At 36.5% G+C, this 14,138-nt stretch overlaps 1 protein-coding gene across 1 annotated transcript in view; it reads right to left on the bottom strand.

The window, feature by feature from the left end:
- Positions 1–14,138, bottom strand: part of MND1 (meiotic nuclear divisions 1) — an 84,953-nt gene that overhangs the window by 56,125 nt on the left and 14,690 nt on the right. Inside the window, exons 3-4 of the mRNA XM_004263640.3 lie at positions 13,751–13,808; positions 10,356–10,504 (exon numbers count right to left, since the gene is read on the bottom strand). Coding sequence (XP_004263688.1) covers positions 10,356–10,504; positions 13,751–13,808 — 207 coding nt within the window. The remainder of the gene's footprint in view (positions 1–10,355; positions 10,505–13,750; positions 13,809–14,138) is intronic.

Below are 14,138 nucleotides of genomic sequence, written 5' to 3'. Positions count from 1 at the left end.
CAGTGCAAGAGGGTTCCCTTTCCTCCACACCCTCTCCAGCATTTGTTGTTTTCAGATTTTCTGATGATGCCCATTCAAACTGGTGTGAGGTGATACCTCATTATAGTTTTTTTTTTTCATTGTAGTTTTGATTTGCATTTCTCTAATAATTAGTGATGTTGAGCAGCTTTTCATGTGCTTCTTGGCCACCTGTATGTCTTCTTTGGAGAAATGTCTATTTAGGTCTTCTGCCCATTTTTGGATTGGGTTGTTTGTTTTTTTAATATTGAGCTGCGTGAGCTGTTAATATATTTTGGAGATTAATCCTTTGTCTGTTGATTCATTTGCAAATATTTTCTCCCATTCTGAGGGTTGTCTTTTTGTCTTGTTTATGGTTTCCTTTGCTGTGCAAAAGCTTTGAAGTTTCATTAGGTCCCATTTGTTTTTGTTTTTATTTCCATTACTCTAGGAAGTGGATCAAAAAGATCTTGCTGTGGTTTATGTCAAAGAGTGTTCTTCCTATGTTTTCCTCTAAGAATTTTATAGTGTCCGGCCTTACATTTACATCTTGAATCCATTTTGGGTTTATTTTTGTGTATGGTGTTAGGGAGTGTTCTAATTTCATTCTTTTATATGTAGCCGTCCAGTTTTCCCAGCACCACTTATTGAAGAGACTGTCTTTTCTCCATTCTATATCCTTGCCTCCTTTGCCATAGATGAGTTGACCATAGGTGCATGGGTTTATCTCTGGACTTCCTATCTTGTTGCATTTATCTATGTTCCTGTTTTTGTGCCAGGACCATATTGTCTTGATTACTGTAGCTTTGTAGTATAGTCTGAAGTCAGGGAGCCTGATTCCTCCATCCGTTTTTTTCCCTCAAGACTGCTTTGGCTATTCGGGGTCTTTTGTGCCTCCATACAAATTTTAAGATTTTTTGTGTTAGTTCTGTAAAAAATGCCATTGGTAATTTGATAGGGATTGCACTGAATCTGTAGATTGCTTTGAGTAGTATACTCATTTTCACAATATTGATTCTTCCAATCCAAGAACATGGTATATCTCTCCATCTATTTGTATCATCTTTAATTTCTTTCATCAGTGTCTTATAGTTTCCTGCATACAGGTCTTTTGTCTCCTAGGGTAGGTTTATTCCTAGGTATTTTATTCTTTCTGTTGCAATGGTATATGGAAGTGTTTCCTTAATTTCTCTTTTAGATTTTTCATCATCAGTGTATAGAAATGCAAGAGATTTCTGTGCATTAATTTTGTATCCTGCAACTTTAGCAAATTCATTGATTAGCTCTAGTAGTTCTCTGGTGGCATCTTTCGGATTCTCTATGTATAGTACCATGTCATCTGCAAACAGTGACAGTTTTACTTCTTCTTTTCCAATTTGTATTCCTTTTATTTCTTTTTCTTCTCTGATTTCTGTGGCTAGGACTTCCAAAACTACGTTGAATAAGAGTGGTGAGAGTGGACATCCTTGTCTTGTTCCTGATCGTAGAGGAAATGCTTTCAGTTTTCACCATTGAGAATGATGTTTGCTGTGGGTGTGTCATATATGGCCTTTACTATGTTGAGGTACGTTCCCCCTATTCCCACTTTCTGGAGAATTTGTAGCATAAATGGGTGTTGAATTTTGTCAAAAGCTTTTTCTGCATCTATTGAGATGATCATATGGTTTCTTTTCTTCAATTTGCTAATATGGTGTATCACATTGATTGATTTGCATATATTGAAGAATCCTTGCATCCCTGGGGTAAATCTCACATTATCATGGTATATGATCCTTTTAATGTGTTGTTGGATTGTGTTTGCTAGTATTTTGTTGAGGATTTTTGCATCTATATTCATCAGAGATATTGGTCTGTAATTTTCTTTTTTTGTAGTAGCTTTGTCTGGTTTTGGTCTCAGGGTGATGGTGGCCTCATAGAATGAGTTTGGGAGTGTCCCTTCCTTTGGAATTTTTTGGAAGAGTTTGAGAAGGATAGTTGTTAGCTCTTCTCTAAATGTTTGATAGAATTCACCTGTGAAGCCATCTGGTCCTGGACTTTTATTTATTGGAAGATTTTTAATCACAGTTTCAATTTCATTACTTGTGATTTGTCTGTCCATATTTTCTATTTCTTCCTGGTTCATTCTTGGAAGGTTATACCTTTCTAAGAATTTGTCCATTTCTTCCAGGTTGTCCATTTTATTGGCATAGAGTTGCTTGTAGTAGTCTCTTAGGATGCTTTGTATCTCTGAAGCGTCTGTTGTTAACTTCTCCTTTATCATTTCTAATTTTATTGAGTCCTCTCCCTCTTTTTCTTGATGAGTGTGGCTAACGGTTTATCAATTTTGTTTATCTTCTCAAAGAACCAGCTTTTAGTTTTATTGATCTTTGTTATTGTTTTCTTTGTTTCTATTTCATTTATTTCTGCTCTGATCTTTATGATTTCTTTCCTTCTGCTAACTTTGGGTTTTGTTTGTTCTTCTTAGTCTAGTTCCTTTAGGTGTAAGGTTAGATTGTTTATTTGAGATTTTTCTTGTTTCTTGAGGTAGGCTTGTATAGCTATAAACTTCCCTCTTTTGCTACATCCCATAGATTTTGGATCATTGTGTTTTCATTGTCATTTTTCTCTAGGTATTTTTTGATTTCCTCTTTGATTTCTTCAGTGATCTCTTGGTTATTCAGTAACGTATTGTTTAGCCTCCATGTGTTTGTGTTTTTCATGTTTTTTTCCCCTGTAATTCACTTCTAATCTCATAGTGTTGTGGTCAGAAAACATGCTTGATATGATTCAATTTTCTTAAATTTACTGAGGCTTGATTTGTCACCCAAGATGTGATCTATCCTGGAGAATGTTCTGTGCACACTTGAGAAGAAAGTGTAATCTGCTGTTTTTGGATAGAATGTCCTATAAATATCAATTAAATCTATCAGGTCTATTGTGTCATTTAAAGCTTGTGTTTCCTTATTAATTTTCTTTCGGGATGATCTGTCCATTGGTGTAAGTGAGGTGTTAAATTCCCCCACTATTATTGTGTTACTGTTGATTTCCTGTTTTATAGCTGTTAGCAGTTGCCTTATGTATTGAGGTGCTCCTATGTGCATATATATTTATAATTATTATATCTTCTTCCTGGATTGATCCCTTGATCATCATGTAGTGGCCTTCCTTGTCTGTTGTAACACTGTTTATTTTAAAGTCTGTTTTATCTGATACGAGTATTGCTACTCCAGCATTCTTTTGATTTCCATTTGCATGGAATACCTTTTTCCATACCCTCACTTTCAGTCTGTATGTGTCTCTAGATCTGAAGTGGGTCTCTTGTAGACAGCATATATATGGGTCTTGTTTTTGTATCCATTCAGCAAGCCTGTGTCTTTTGGTTGGAGCATTTAATCCATTCATGTTTAAGGTAATTATCGATATGTATGTTCCTATGACCATTTTCTTAATTGTTTTGGGGTTTTTTTGTAGGTCCTTTTCTTCTCTTGTGTTTCCCACTTAGAGAAGTTCCTTTAGCATTTGTTGTAGAGCTGGTTTGGTGGTGCTGAATTCTCTTAGCTTTTGCTTGTCTGTAAAGCTTTTGATTTCTTCATCAAATCTGAATGAGATCCTTGCCGGGTAGAGTAATCTTGGTTGTAGGTTCTTCCCTTTCATCACTTTAAGTATATCATGCCACTCCCTTCTGGCTTGTAGAATTTCTGCTGAGAAATCAGTTGTTAACCTTATGGGAGTTCCCTTGTATGTTATTTGTTGTTTTTCCCTTGCTGCTTTCAATAATTTTTCTTTGTCTTTAATTTTTGCCAATTTGATTCCTATGTGTCTCAGCATGTTTCTCCTTGGGTTTATCCTGCATGGGACTCTCTGTGCTTCCTGGACTTGGGTGGCTCTTTCCTTTCCCACGTTAAGGAAGTTTTCGACTATAATCTCTTCAAAGATTTTCTCGGGTCCTTTCTCTCTCTCTTCTCCTTCTGGGACCCCTATAATGCGAATGTTGCTGCATTTAATGTTGTCCCATAGGTCTCTTAGGCTGTCTTCATTTCTTTCATTCTTTTTTTTTATTCTGTTCCGCAGCAGTGATTTCCATTATTCTGTCTTCCAGGTCACTTATCCGTTCTTCTGCCTCAGTTATTCTGCTATTGATTCCTTCTACTGTAGTTTTCATTTCAGTTATTGTATTGTTCATCTCTGTTTGTTTTTTAATTCTTCTAGGTCTTTGTTAAACATTTCTTGCATCTTCTCAATCTCTGCCTCCATTCCTTTTCCAAGGTCCTGGATCATCTTCACTATCATTTTTCTGAATTCTTTTTCTGGAAGGTTTCCTATCTCCACTTCATTTAGTTGCTTTTCTGGGGTTTTATCTCATTCCTTCATGTGGTACATAGCCCTCTGCCTTTTCATCTTGTCTATCTTTCTTTGAATCTGGTTTTTGTTCCACAGGCTGCAGGATTGTAGTTCTTCTTGCTTCTCAGTACTGAGTTTTTGTGTGTGTGTGTGTGTGTGTGTGTGTGTGTTTTAATATTTATAGCAAATACCAAGTGATATCAATCTTTTATGAATGACATATCAAAATCTCACTCTGCAGTGCTGAGAACAGAAGGTATAGGACCTACTGCCTATGACTTGAACTGTGACTTCTGAGCTAGTGTGTGAGATTAACCTTTGACCTCCAGCTTGTACATGGGGCTGCAAGGATAGGAGTATGTCACCAAACACACTGGAAGCCAACTCTCAGACCAGTAGGGAAAGGAGTTTATTGACAGCAACTAATTAGAACATCTTATCCCTCATTCAGAATAAATAAACAATGATAGTAAGTTCACTTATTAAAAATAGATTCACTACACTAGCAAGAACCTCTTGCTTACTTTTTATGCCAAACTCCTTCACTTGCTAAATAGAGATTATGTTAAATCCAGAGGCGAAGAAATGAAAAGCGTACATTTGGCCAGATTATCTCTGGTTTACAAAGTCAAAAAAGAAATGCTTAATCAGCACCTGTTATGGCTAGTTTCAGGCATGAATAACTGTCTGGAAGAAGGTAAGAAACAATACCAGAAACACCAACCATAAAGAAACAAGTTAATAAACTGGACTTCCCTAAAAACTTAAAACTTCAACTCTCCTAAACACAGTTAATAAAACAAAAAAAAAACGAATCACTGACTGGAAGAAAACATTTGGAAAGCATTTATCTGATAAAGGATCTGTACCCAGGATGTGCAAAGAACTATCGAAACTTAATAATAAAAACAAACATACAGATTTTTAAAAAGGCAAAAGATCTGTATACAGACACTTCATCAATGAAGATATATGGATGACAAACAAACACATGCAAAATACTCAACATTGTTAGTCACCGGGGAAATGGAAACTAAAACCACAAGATATCATTACATACTTATTAGAATGGGTATCATACCAAGTATTAATGAGGATGTGGAGAGATCAGAACTCTCATACACTGTTGGCAGGAACCTAAAATAGCACAGGCGCTTTGGAAAACAGTCTTGGCAATCTCTTAAAAATTTATACATACAACTACCATATGATCCAGCCATTCTGTCCCTAGGTATTTACACAATATAAACTAAAAGATATGTTCATACAAAGGCATATATGAATATTCATAGAAGCTTTCTTTATAATAACTCCAAACTAAAACAAACAAAACCCCCAAATGTCCATCAACAGGTAAACAACTGTTGTATATCTATACAATGAAATACCATTCAGCAATAAAAATGCATGAGTAATATATACAGCAACATGGATACATCTCAGTTATGCTAAGTATAAGAAGCCAGGAAATAGAGTATATAATGCATGATTCCCTTAATATAAAATTCTAGGAAATATAAACTAATGTATAATGGCAGAAGGCAAATCAGTGGTTGCCTGGGGATGGGGGCAAGGGAAGCAGTGTGTGTGTGTGTGTGTGTGTGTGTGTGTGTTGGGGGGTGGGGGAGGGTGGTGGGCAGGAGACAAAGATTAAAAAGGGGAATGGAGAAAATTTTAGGGGTGATGGGTATGCTCCTTATCTTGATGGTGGTGATGGTTCCATGGATGTATATATATGTCAAAACTTATCAGTATAGGGCTTCCCTGATGGCGCAGTGGTTGAGAGTCCGCCTGCCAATGCAGTGGACATGGGTTCGTGCCCCAGTCCGGGAAGATCCCACATGCCACGGAGCGGCTGGTCCCATGAGCCATGGCCGCTGAGCCTGAGCATCTGGAGCCTGTGCTCCGCAACGGGAGAGGCCACAGCAGTGAGAGGCCCGTATACCACAAAAAAACACACAAAAAACAAAAAGAACTTATCAGTATATAAACTTTAAATATGAGCAACTTGGGTATGTCAATTAATCCTCAATAAAGCTTTTTTTAAAAAAATAATCAAAAAGATAAGATTTATACATTTGGGAAGTAAAAAGAATGAAAAATCTGTGATATGTATCCTCTAAGATGGTCCCAATGATCCTTGCCTCTTGGTATTTATGCCCATGTATAATCTTTCCTTGAATATGAAATTTAATGATTTGTTGCTAGGGAATGGAATGAGGCAGAGGTGATGGGATGTCATTTCCAAGATTAAGATACAAAAACCCCTGTGGCTTCTGTCTTGGACTCTCCACACACATTTCCTCTGAGGAAAGGCAGCTGCCACATTGTGAGCTGTCCTATGGAGAAGCCCATGATATAAGGAACGAGGGAGGCAGCTGGCTAAAAGCTATCAAGGAATTAAGGCCATCAGTCCAATAGCCTTCCAGGAACTGAAGATCTCAGCCCCATAGCCTGTAGGGAACTAAATTCAATAACCATTAAGATTGAGTTCAGAAGTAAATCTTCTCCCAGATGAGCCTTCTGATGAGAATGCAGCCCTGGCCAACAGTTTGACTACAGCCTCATGTGAGACTCTGAGCCTAACTAAACTACAGCCTCACGTGAGACTTTGAGCCTAACTAAACCTGATCCACAGAAACTGTGAGATACAAATGTTTGTTTCTTTAAGCCATGAAGTTTTGGGGTATGCAGTTCTGTTCCAGCAATAGATAACTAATACAAGATCTAAGTCACATTTATATAAAAAAAGTCTTCAAAGCAAATTTAGCCATTTTGGATATATACTTTTAGAATACAAAGAGAGTATTTGACTAAAACTACATTAAATGGGGGCTTAATTTTCTTATGCAATTTGAAGTCCAGAGGTAAGGCAGTCTAAGGCTAGTGCAGTGTGTCAAAATGCCACCAGAGACCCAAGCTCGTTTAATCCAGGCCCGGCCATTCTTAGGGAATGTCTTCATCCTAACACTTGTTACCTTAGGGTCACAATATGATCTCATGTCCATATCACAGATAAGAAGAAGGGGTTTTGCCTTTATCAGGAAAGTGAACATTTTCTCAGAAACCTCAAGCTAGTCTTCCACTTACATCTCATTCATCAAAAGTGTTTCCCACTGCCATTCTTAGATGCAAGGGAATCTGGGAAGATAAACATGTTTTAGCAAGACACACTGCTCCCTCAGCATAGTAAATGTTTTGTTAGTAATGAAGAAGGGGGCAATGTTTATTAGACAGGCAACCAGCAGTATTTGCTAAAGTCATACATTTTATTTATGGTAAAACCAAAAATATTGCAGGAGTTTATAGAAGGGCAAGAACACAGTAAGCTATGGGAGCTTGAGAAGGTTTCTGAGGGGAGATGTTTAGAACTGGCTAGGTAGAAAGGAAAGACGAGGGAAGTCTCAAGGGGGATAAAAGCAAGAACAAAAAGTCATGAAGACAGGAAAATGTAACAAGGCCTAAAAATAAATTACCCTGTATAAAGTTTTTAATTGCATAACTAAGTTTAAAAAAAATCCTGAGTGATGAATATGCATGTTGTTTCCTAGCAAGGAAACAAAATGCATCATCATAGATATGCAACAAGCTCCTACTGTATAGCACAGGGAACTATATTCAATATCTTATAATAAACTGTAATGGAAAAGAATCTGAAAAAGAATACACACACACACACACACACACACAAACACACACACACACATATATAACTGATTCACTTTGCTGTACACCTAAAACTAACACAACATTATAAATCAACAATACTCTAATAATAATTTTAAAAATGCAGCATCATGTTTAAGAGATGAGACATGGGCAAAGGATCTGAATGGGCATTTCTCTAAGGAAGATATACAAATGGCCAGTAAACATATGAAAAGATGCTCATGATTAGTCATAAGGGAAATGAAAGTCATAACCATAATGAGATACCACTTCAAACCCACTAGGATGGCTGGAATCAAAAAGTCAGGTAACAACAAGTTTTGGTGAGGATGTGATGAAACTGGAAGCCTCATACACTACTGGTGGGAATGCAAAATGGTGCAGCTACTTTAGAAAACAGTCTGGAAGTTCTTCAATCAATGAAATATAATGTTATCATATGACCCAGAAATTCCCAAGAGAAATAAAAACATATGTCCACATAAAAACTTGTACATGAAATTTTATAGCAGCATTATTCATAGCAGTCAAAAGGTGGAAATAACATAAATGGCCATCAACTGATGAGGAGACAAACAAAATGTGGTATATCCAAACAATGGAATATTATTTGGCCGTAAAAAGGAATGAAATACAGATACATATTACAGCATGGATTAACCATGAAAACATTATGCTAAATGAAAGAAACAAGTCAAGAAAGACTCATATTATGTGATTCCATTCATATGAAATGTCCAGAACAAGGAAATCTACAGACACAGAAAGTAAACTGGTGGTTGCCTAGGGCTGAGGGGGTGTAGGTGGGCTGCTATGGCCTTGGTTCAAACCACCATTACTTCATAGCTGGATGATTCCAAGAACTTAACTACCTGGTTTCCTGCTTCCATTCTTTGTTCGCTAATGGATTCCAAATGCCTAGAACAGTATCTGGCACACCGAGGAAAGTAAGTTCCAATAAATCTGTTGTTGTTATTTTGACTTCAAATCCTGTGTTCTTTTTCACTTGATTTATTTTGTGGGTATGTATCTATCATGGGAGGATCCAAACCCCCTTCCTACTTTGGCGAATTGCAGGCACCAAAAGGAGGCAGCTACCTCCCACCATAGAAACTAGAAACCCCAATTATTTACTTCCCCAGTTCCCCTGATAACTAGAGTGTGGGCACATGGTCGAGGCTTGGCCAGTCTCATGTACCTCCAGAATTGTGAGCTGGTACAGAAGTTTCTTGGTGGTTTTTTGTTTGTTTGTTTTATTTTGGTGGCAGCAACACCTGGTTCTTCAGCCAGGAGTGCCAGTGGAGTTATCTTCTGAGGTCAGCAATGTCAACAGAGTTCGGTGCAGTGTTTGAGGCACCAGTATCCTCACCAGAAAGGCTTCATGGTGTGTTCTGGCTGTGGTCTGGCTGTGTATCCTCCCTCAGTTCCTGCCTACTTTTAGAACTGTGTGTCCACCCTTCCCCATGATTCTGGAAGTCTATCTTATATCTTTCAATAAATTTCTTTTCTGCTAATGTCAGCCAGAGTTAGTTTGTGTTGCTTGTAATTAAGAACACTGACTGAAAGAAGGCTCCCCATAAAGTTGAACCTTCTTAAACCCAGGAGCATCATTTTAAAAAGTGGTGTTTCAGGAGGATTTTCCTGTGAAGAAACACAATCTCACATAACCTCTAAACAGAGAGAAATGAATTTACTTTACTATTGTTGTTTAACTTTTCCTGTTCTTGTCATCTTCCAGAAAAATCGGGATTCTTTCTCCCTTCACCCCAAAACAAGTCCACAGCCCCTTTCCCTAAAGTTTCATTCCTTGCCTATATAGTAGTCCCCTCATATCTGTGGTTTCATATTCCATGGTTTCAGTTACCTGTGGTCAATCACAGTCTGAGAATATTAGATGGAAAATTCCAGAAATAAACAATTCATAAGTTTTAAATTGCATGCCATTCTGAGCAGCATGATGAAATGTTGCACCTTCCTGCTTCATACCACATGGGACGTGAGTCATCCCTTTGTCCAGTGTATCCTATCCATTAGTCACTTAGTAGCCACCTTGTTTATGGGGTTATTGTCATGGTACCACAATGCATGTTAAAAATTTAACGGAAGCCACTAAATGAAAAGAGGATTAAGTAAAACAAATTTCTTTCTTACAAAGCAAATCTATTATTTTAAATTGTGGTGGTGGTAGGACTTCCCTGGTGGTCAGCGGTTAAGACTCCACGGTCCCAATGCAGGGGGCCTGGGTTCAATCCCTGGTCAGGGAACTAGATCCCACATGCCGTAACTAAAGATTCCTCATGCTGCAACTAAGACCTGACGCAGCCAAATAAATAAATAAATATTAAAAAAAAAAAATTGTGGTGGTGTACCTGAGATTCCAGAACCTCCAGCTTACGTTTCCTGGCGTGAAGAGCTTTACTTGGAAAAGCCCAATAATAATTAGATGTTCCAATTCTCTCACAGTCAACCATACCATCATCAACCAAGCTTTGAAGGACTTCTTTTACTGACATAGCAGCTAGGAGAGATAATTTTTTAAAGACTTCATATTAAGACACATCATAAATCAAATTAAAAGGTCAATAACTGGGGAAACACTTGCAATAAATATTATAGATTGAGTCAATAAGTTAATAAATAAGGAGCTTTTAAAAATAATAACAAAAGAAGACAAATACTCCCAACAGAAAAATAAAATAGATCAATGGGCATCTATAAAATATGTATGGTCAGGGACTTCCCTGGTGGTCCAGTGGTAAAGAATCCGCCTTCCAATGCAGGGGGGACACAGGTTCAATCCCTGGTTGGGGAACTAAGATCCCACATGCCAGGGGCAACTAAGCCCGTGCCACAACTACTGAGTTCGCGTGCCTCAACTAGAGAGCCTGCGTGCTGCAAACTAGAGCCCATGCGCCCTGAAGCCCACGCACCACAACTAGAGAGAGAAAACCTGCACGCCACACTAGAGAGAAGCCCATGCACCACAACAAAGAGCCCACATGCTGCAACTAAGACCCGACACAGCCAAAAAAATAAATAAAATAAATAAATATTTTTTAAAATGTATGATATTTGTAATAATATCGTCAATAAACAAGAAAAATGTTCAAACCCACTAATAATTGAAGAAATGCAAAATAAAGCATGAGATACGATCTCTCGACTACCAAATTTAAAACACTAAAAATTGTAATAAAGGATTCAGGGAAATGGGTACTCTCAACATGGGTGGAAAAACGTGGCAATATGTACCTAAAACCTTAGGTTTATGCATATCTCTTATGCAGAAATTTCACTTTTATAAATTCAGCTAAAGAAAATAATGATGGATATGTATAAGGATGCTTGTCAAAGCACTGTTTTCAACAGCAAAACCCTGGAAATCAGTACAATAACGGGACTCAAAAGTACTTTTTTTGTAATGATGTACAATGCATTCATTAAATTTACATTATAAAATATTTAATGGCCTGGATATATATACATCCAAAATGTATTATATAGAAAAGTAAGTTAAAAGACAGTATGCACTTATGTGACAGTAGTTATCTTGAATTAAGGTTAAGAGGCAATTTTTATTTCCTTCCTCTTGCTTATTTTTCGTATTTTTTTCCGACAATGAACATGTATTACCTTTCTTGCTAAGGAAACTAAAACAAAACTACTATATAAAATTAAACAATAAATAAATAAATATATTGGATGTTATGGTTAGGGGTAAGATTAAAAATCAGAAAAGAGTTTTTAAAATAGCATGTAAAAATACAAAGTCATATTTCACAAATGTCTGAAATTATAGACCATTCTTACTTTCTATCAAGTAAAACTATACCAAGAAATTATCCATATTTTAAAGTCCATTTTAATTTTCCCTAGAGCAGATCCCCCAATTTAATAAAATCTATTAAATATTTAAAGATTTAATAAATAAAATAATAAAGTCTACACCAAATGCAAAACATTCAACCTCATGTATAAAGAAGTACAAACTGAAATGAAATGTCAAAGAATTCTAAAAATGAAAATAGTTCTGAGAAACGAATTTGGGTATAATAGCCTTTCCTGAAGGCGATTTGAGAACACACATAAAAAGCCTAAAACTAGACAAGTCTCTTTTTCTATTCAATGTCTGGGGACATTTCTTAATGAAGTAATATGAGATTTGGAAAAAAGTTTACAGCAGGGGGAGAGGAAGGGGTGAATAGGTGGAGAAGCGCAGAGGATTCTTGGGGCAGTGAAAATATGGTGTATGATACCATAATGACACCGTAATGATGGATCCGTGTCATTACACATTTTTGTCCAAACCCATAGAATGTACAACACTAAGAGTGAATACTAATGTAAATTATGGACTTAGTGTGATTATGATGTGTCCACGCAGGTTTGTCAACTGTAACAAATGTACGATGGTAAATGATGTTGATAACAGGGGAAGTTATGCATGTGTGGGGGCAGGAAGTATAGGAGAAATACTGTGCCTTCCTCTCAATTTTGCTGTGAACCTAAAAATACTCAAAAAATAAGTCTTAGAAAAAATTTATGGATGGCATGTTAATTACACATTAATTTTAGCAGCAAAATTTGGTAACAACCTAGATGGTCAACAATAGCTAATGGGCTAAGCAAATTATGGCACAGTGGGTGGCCACAGAATGAAATATTAGGAGATGCAGATGTTGTAAATCATTTTTTTTAAAGCAAATGACATAGGAAAGTGTAGATGATATGATGGTATATGGAAAAATACACGAACACAAAACTGTATATGCAGCATGGTTCCCTCTCAGAGAAATGGACAGATACATACAAACACAGATAAACAGAACCCAAGAATAAGATATCAAAATACACCAAAATGTTAACAGTGGTGATCTCAGAATAGAGGGATTATGAACAACCTTTATTTTTATTATATTCTTTATAATTTCCAAATCTGTTAAAATAACATGTATAGCTTATATAATCAGAAAGTAAGGTTTAAAAATATATATATCATATGTAGTGACCCCTCAAAAGATAACCTCCAGAACCTGTGAATGTGACCTTATTTTGGAAAAGGTTCTATAGAGAGGTAATTAAGGACCTCATGATAAAATCATCCTGGATTTAGGGTGGGTCCCAAATCCAATGACACATGTCCTTATAAGACAAAGAAGAGGAGAAAAAAAAAAATGGGAAGGCCATGTGAAGGCAGAGGCAGAGATTAGGATGATGTGTCTATAAACCGAGCACTGTGGGCAGCCACCAGAAGCTAGGAGAGAAGCATAACATGGATTCTCCCTCAGAGCTTCCAGAAGGAACCAACCCTGCCAACACCTTGATTTTAGACTTCTGGCCTCCAGACTATGAGAAAATAAATTTCTACTGTGTTAAGTAGAAATTAAGTTTATGGTAATTTGTTACAGCAGCTGTAGAAAACTAATACACTATGTAAATCACATTTAACAAATACCAGAACATACATGAAGAAGTTTTTACTTCTTCTGAAGTAAATTATACCCATAAATAAATAAATGTGTATAATTGTGTGTATGTATACGTATGTGTGTGTGCACACAGGCATGCATGCATATTCCACTGTAGTTTCCCTACAGCAGATACTTCAAACACAAGAATCATGGTCATGGCCCAGAAACATTACATTGGGACTTTTATAGACATTATTCATCTCTAGAAATTTATGTTTCCATGAAGTGAAAGACTGTTGCAGGAAAGATGATGGGTATTTAGCAAAACATTCTGGCACATTTTTGATACTTACTAATGCCTTTTTCTTTGGGAGCAATCTTCTCCATGTCTTTTAATTGAAATACATCTTTCTGTTTAAAAGAGTTGAAAGATGAAAAACATGCATTTATTTTCTACTATATATTTATATTTACCATAATTATGTTTATAAAATATTGTACTAAAAAACTATGACTGGAAGTGAATAGTGCAATAGAATCGAGAATTTTAGAGCTAGAAGAAACTGTAATTATCTTGTTCAATACCTTCAACAGAACCTAAAATGGACAGATTTTGCATGAACATACAATTCTTTAAAGTAACTGGAGGGCAGAATGCAAAAAACATCTTCCCAATGAAGTATAAAATCTAGTTATGATGAATCATTTGTTAACATGAGATAATCAGCTTCTCTGACACTT

This window comes from Orcinus orca, chromosome 4 (assembly GCF_937001465.1).
Source record: "Orcinus orca chromosome 4, mOrcOrc1.1, whole genome shotgun sequence".
Lineage (NCBI taxonomy): Eukaryota > Metazoa > Chordata > Mammalia > Artiodactyla > Delphinidae > Orcinus > Orcinus orca.
This window is presented reverse-complemented; position numbering and strand designations above follow the sequence as displayed.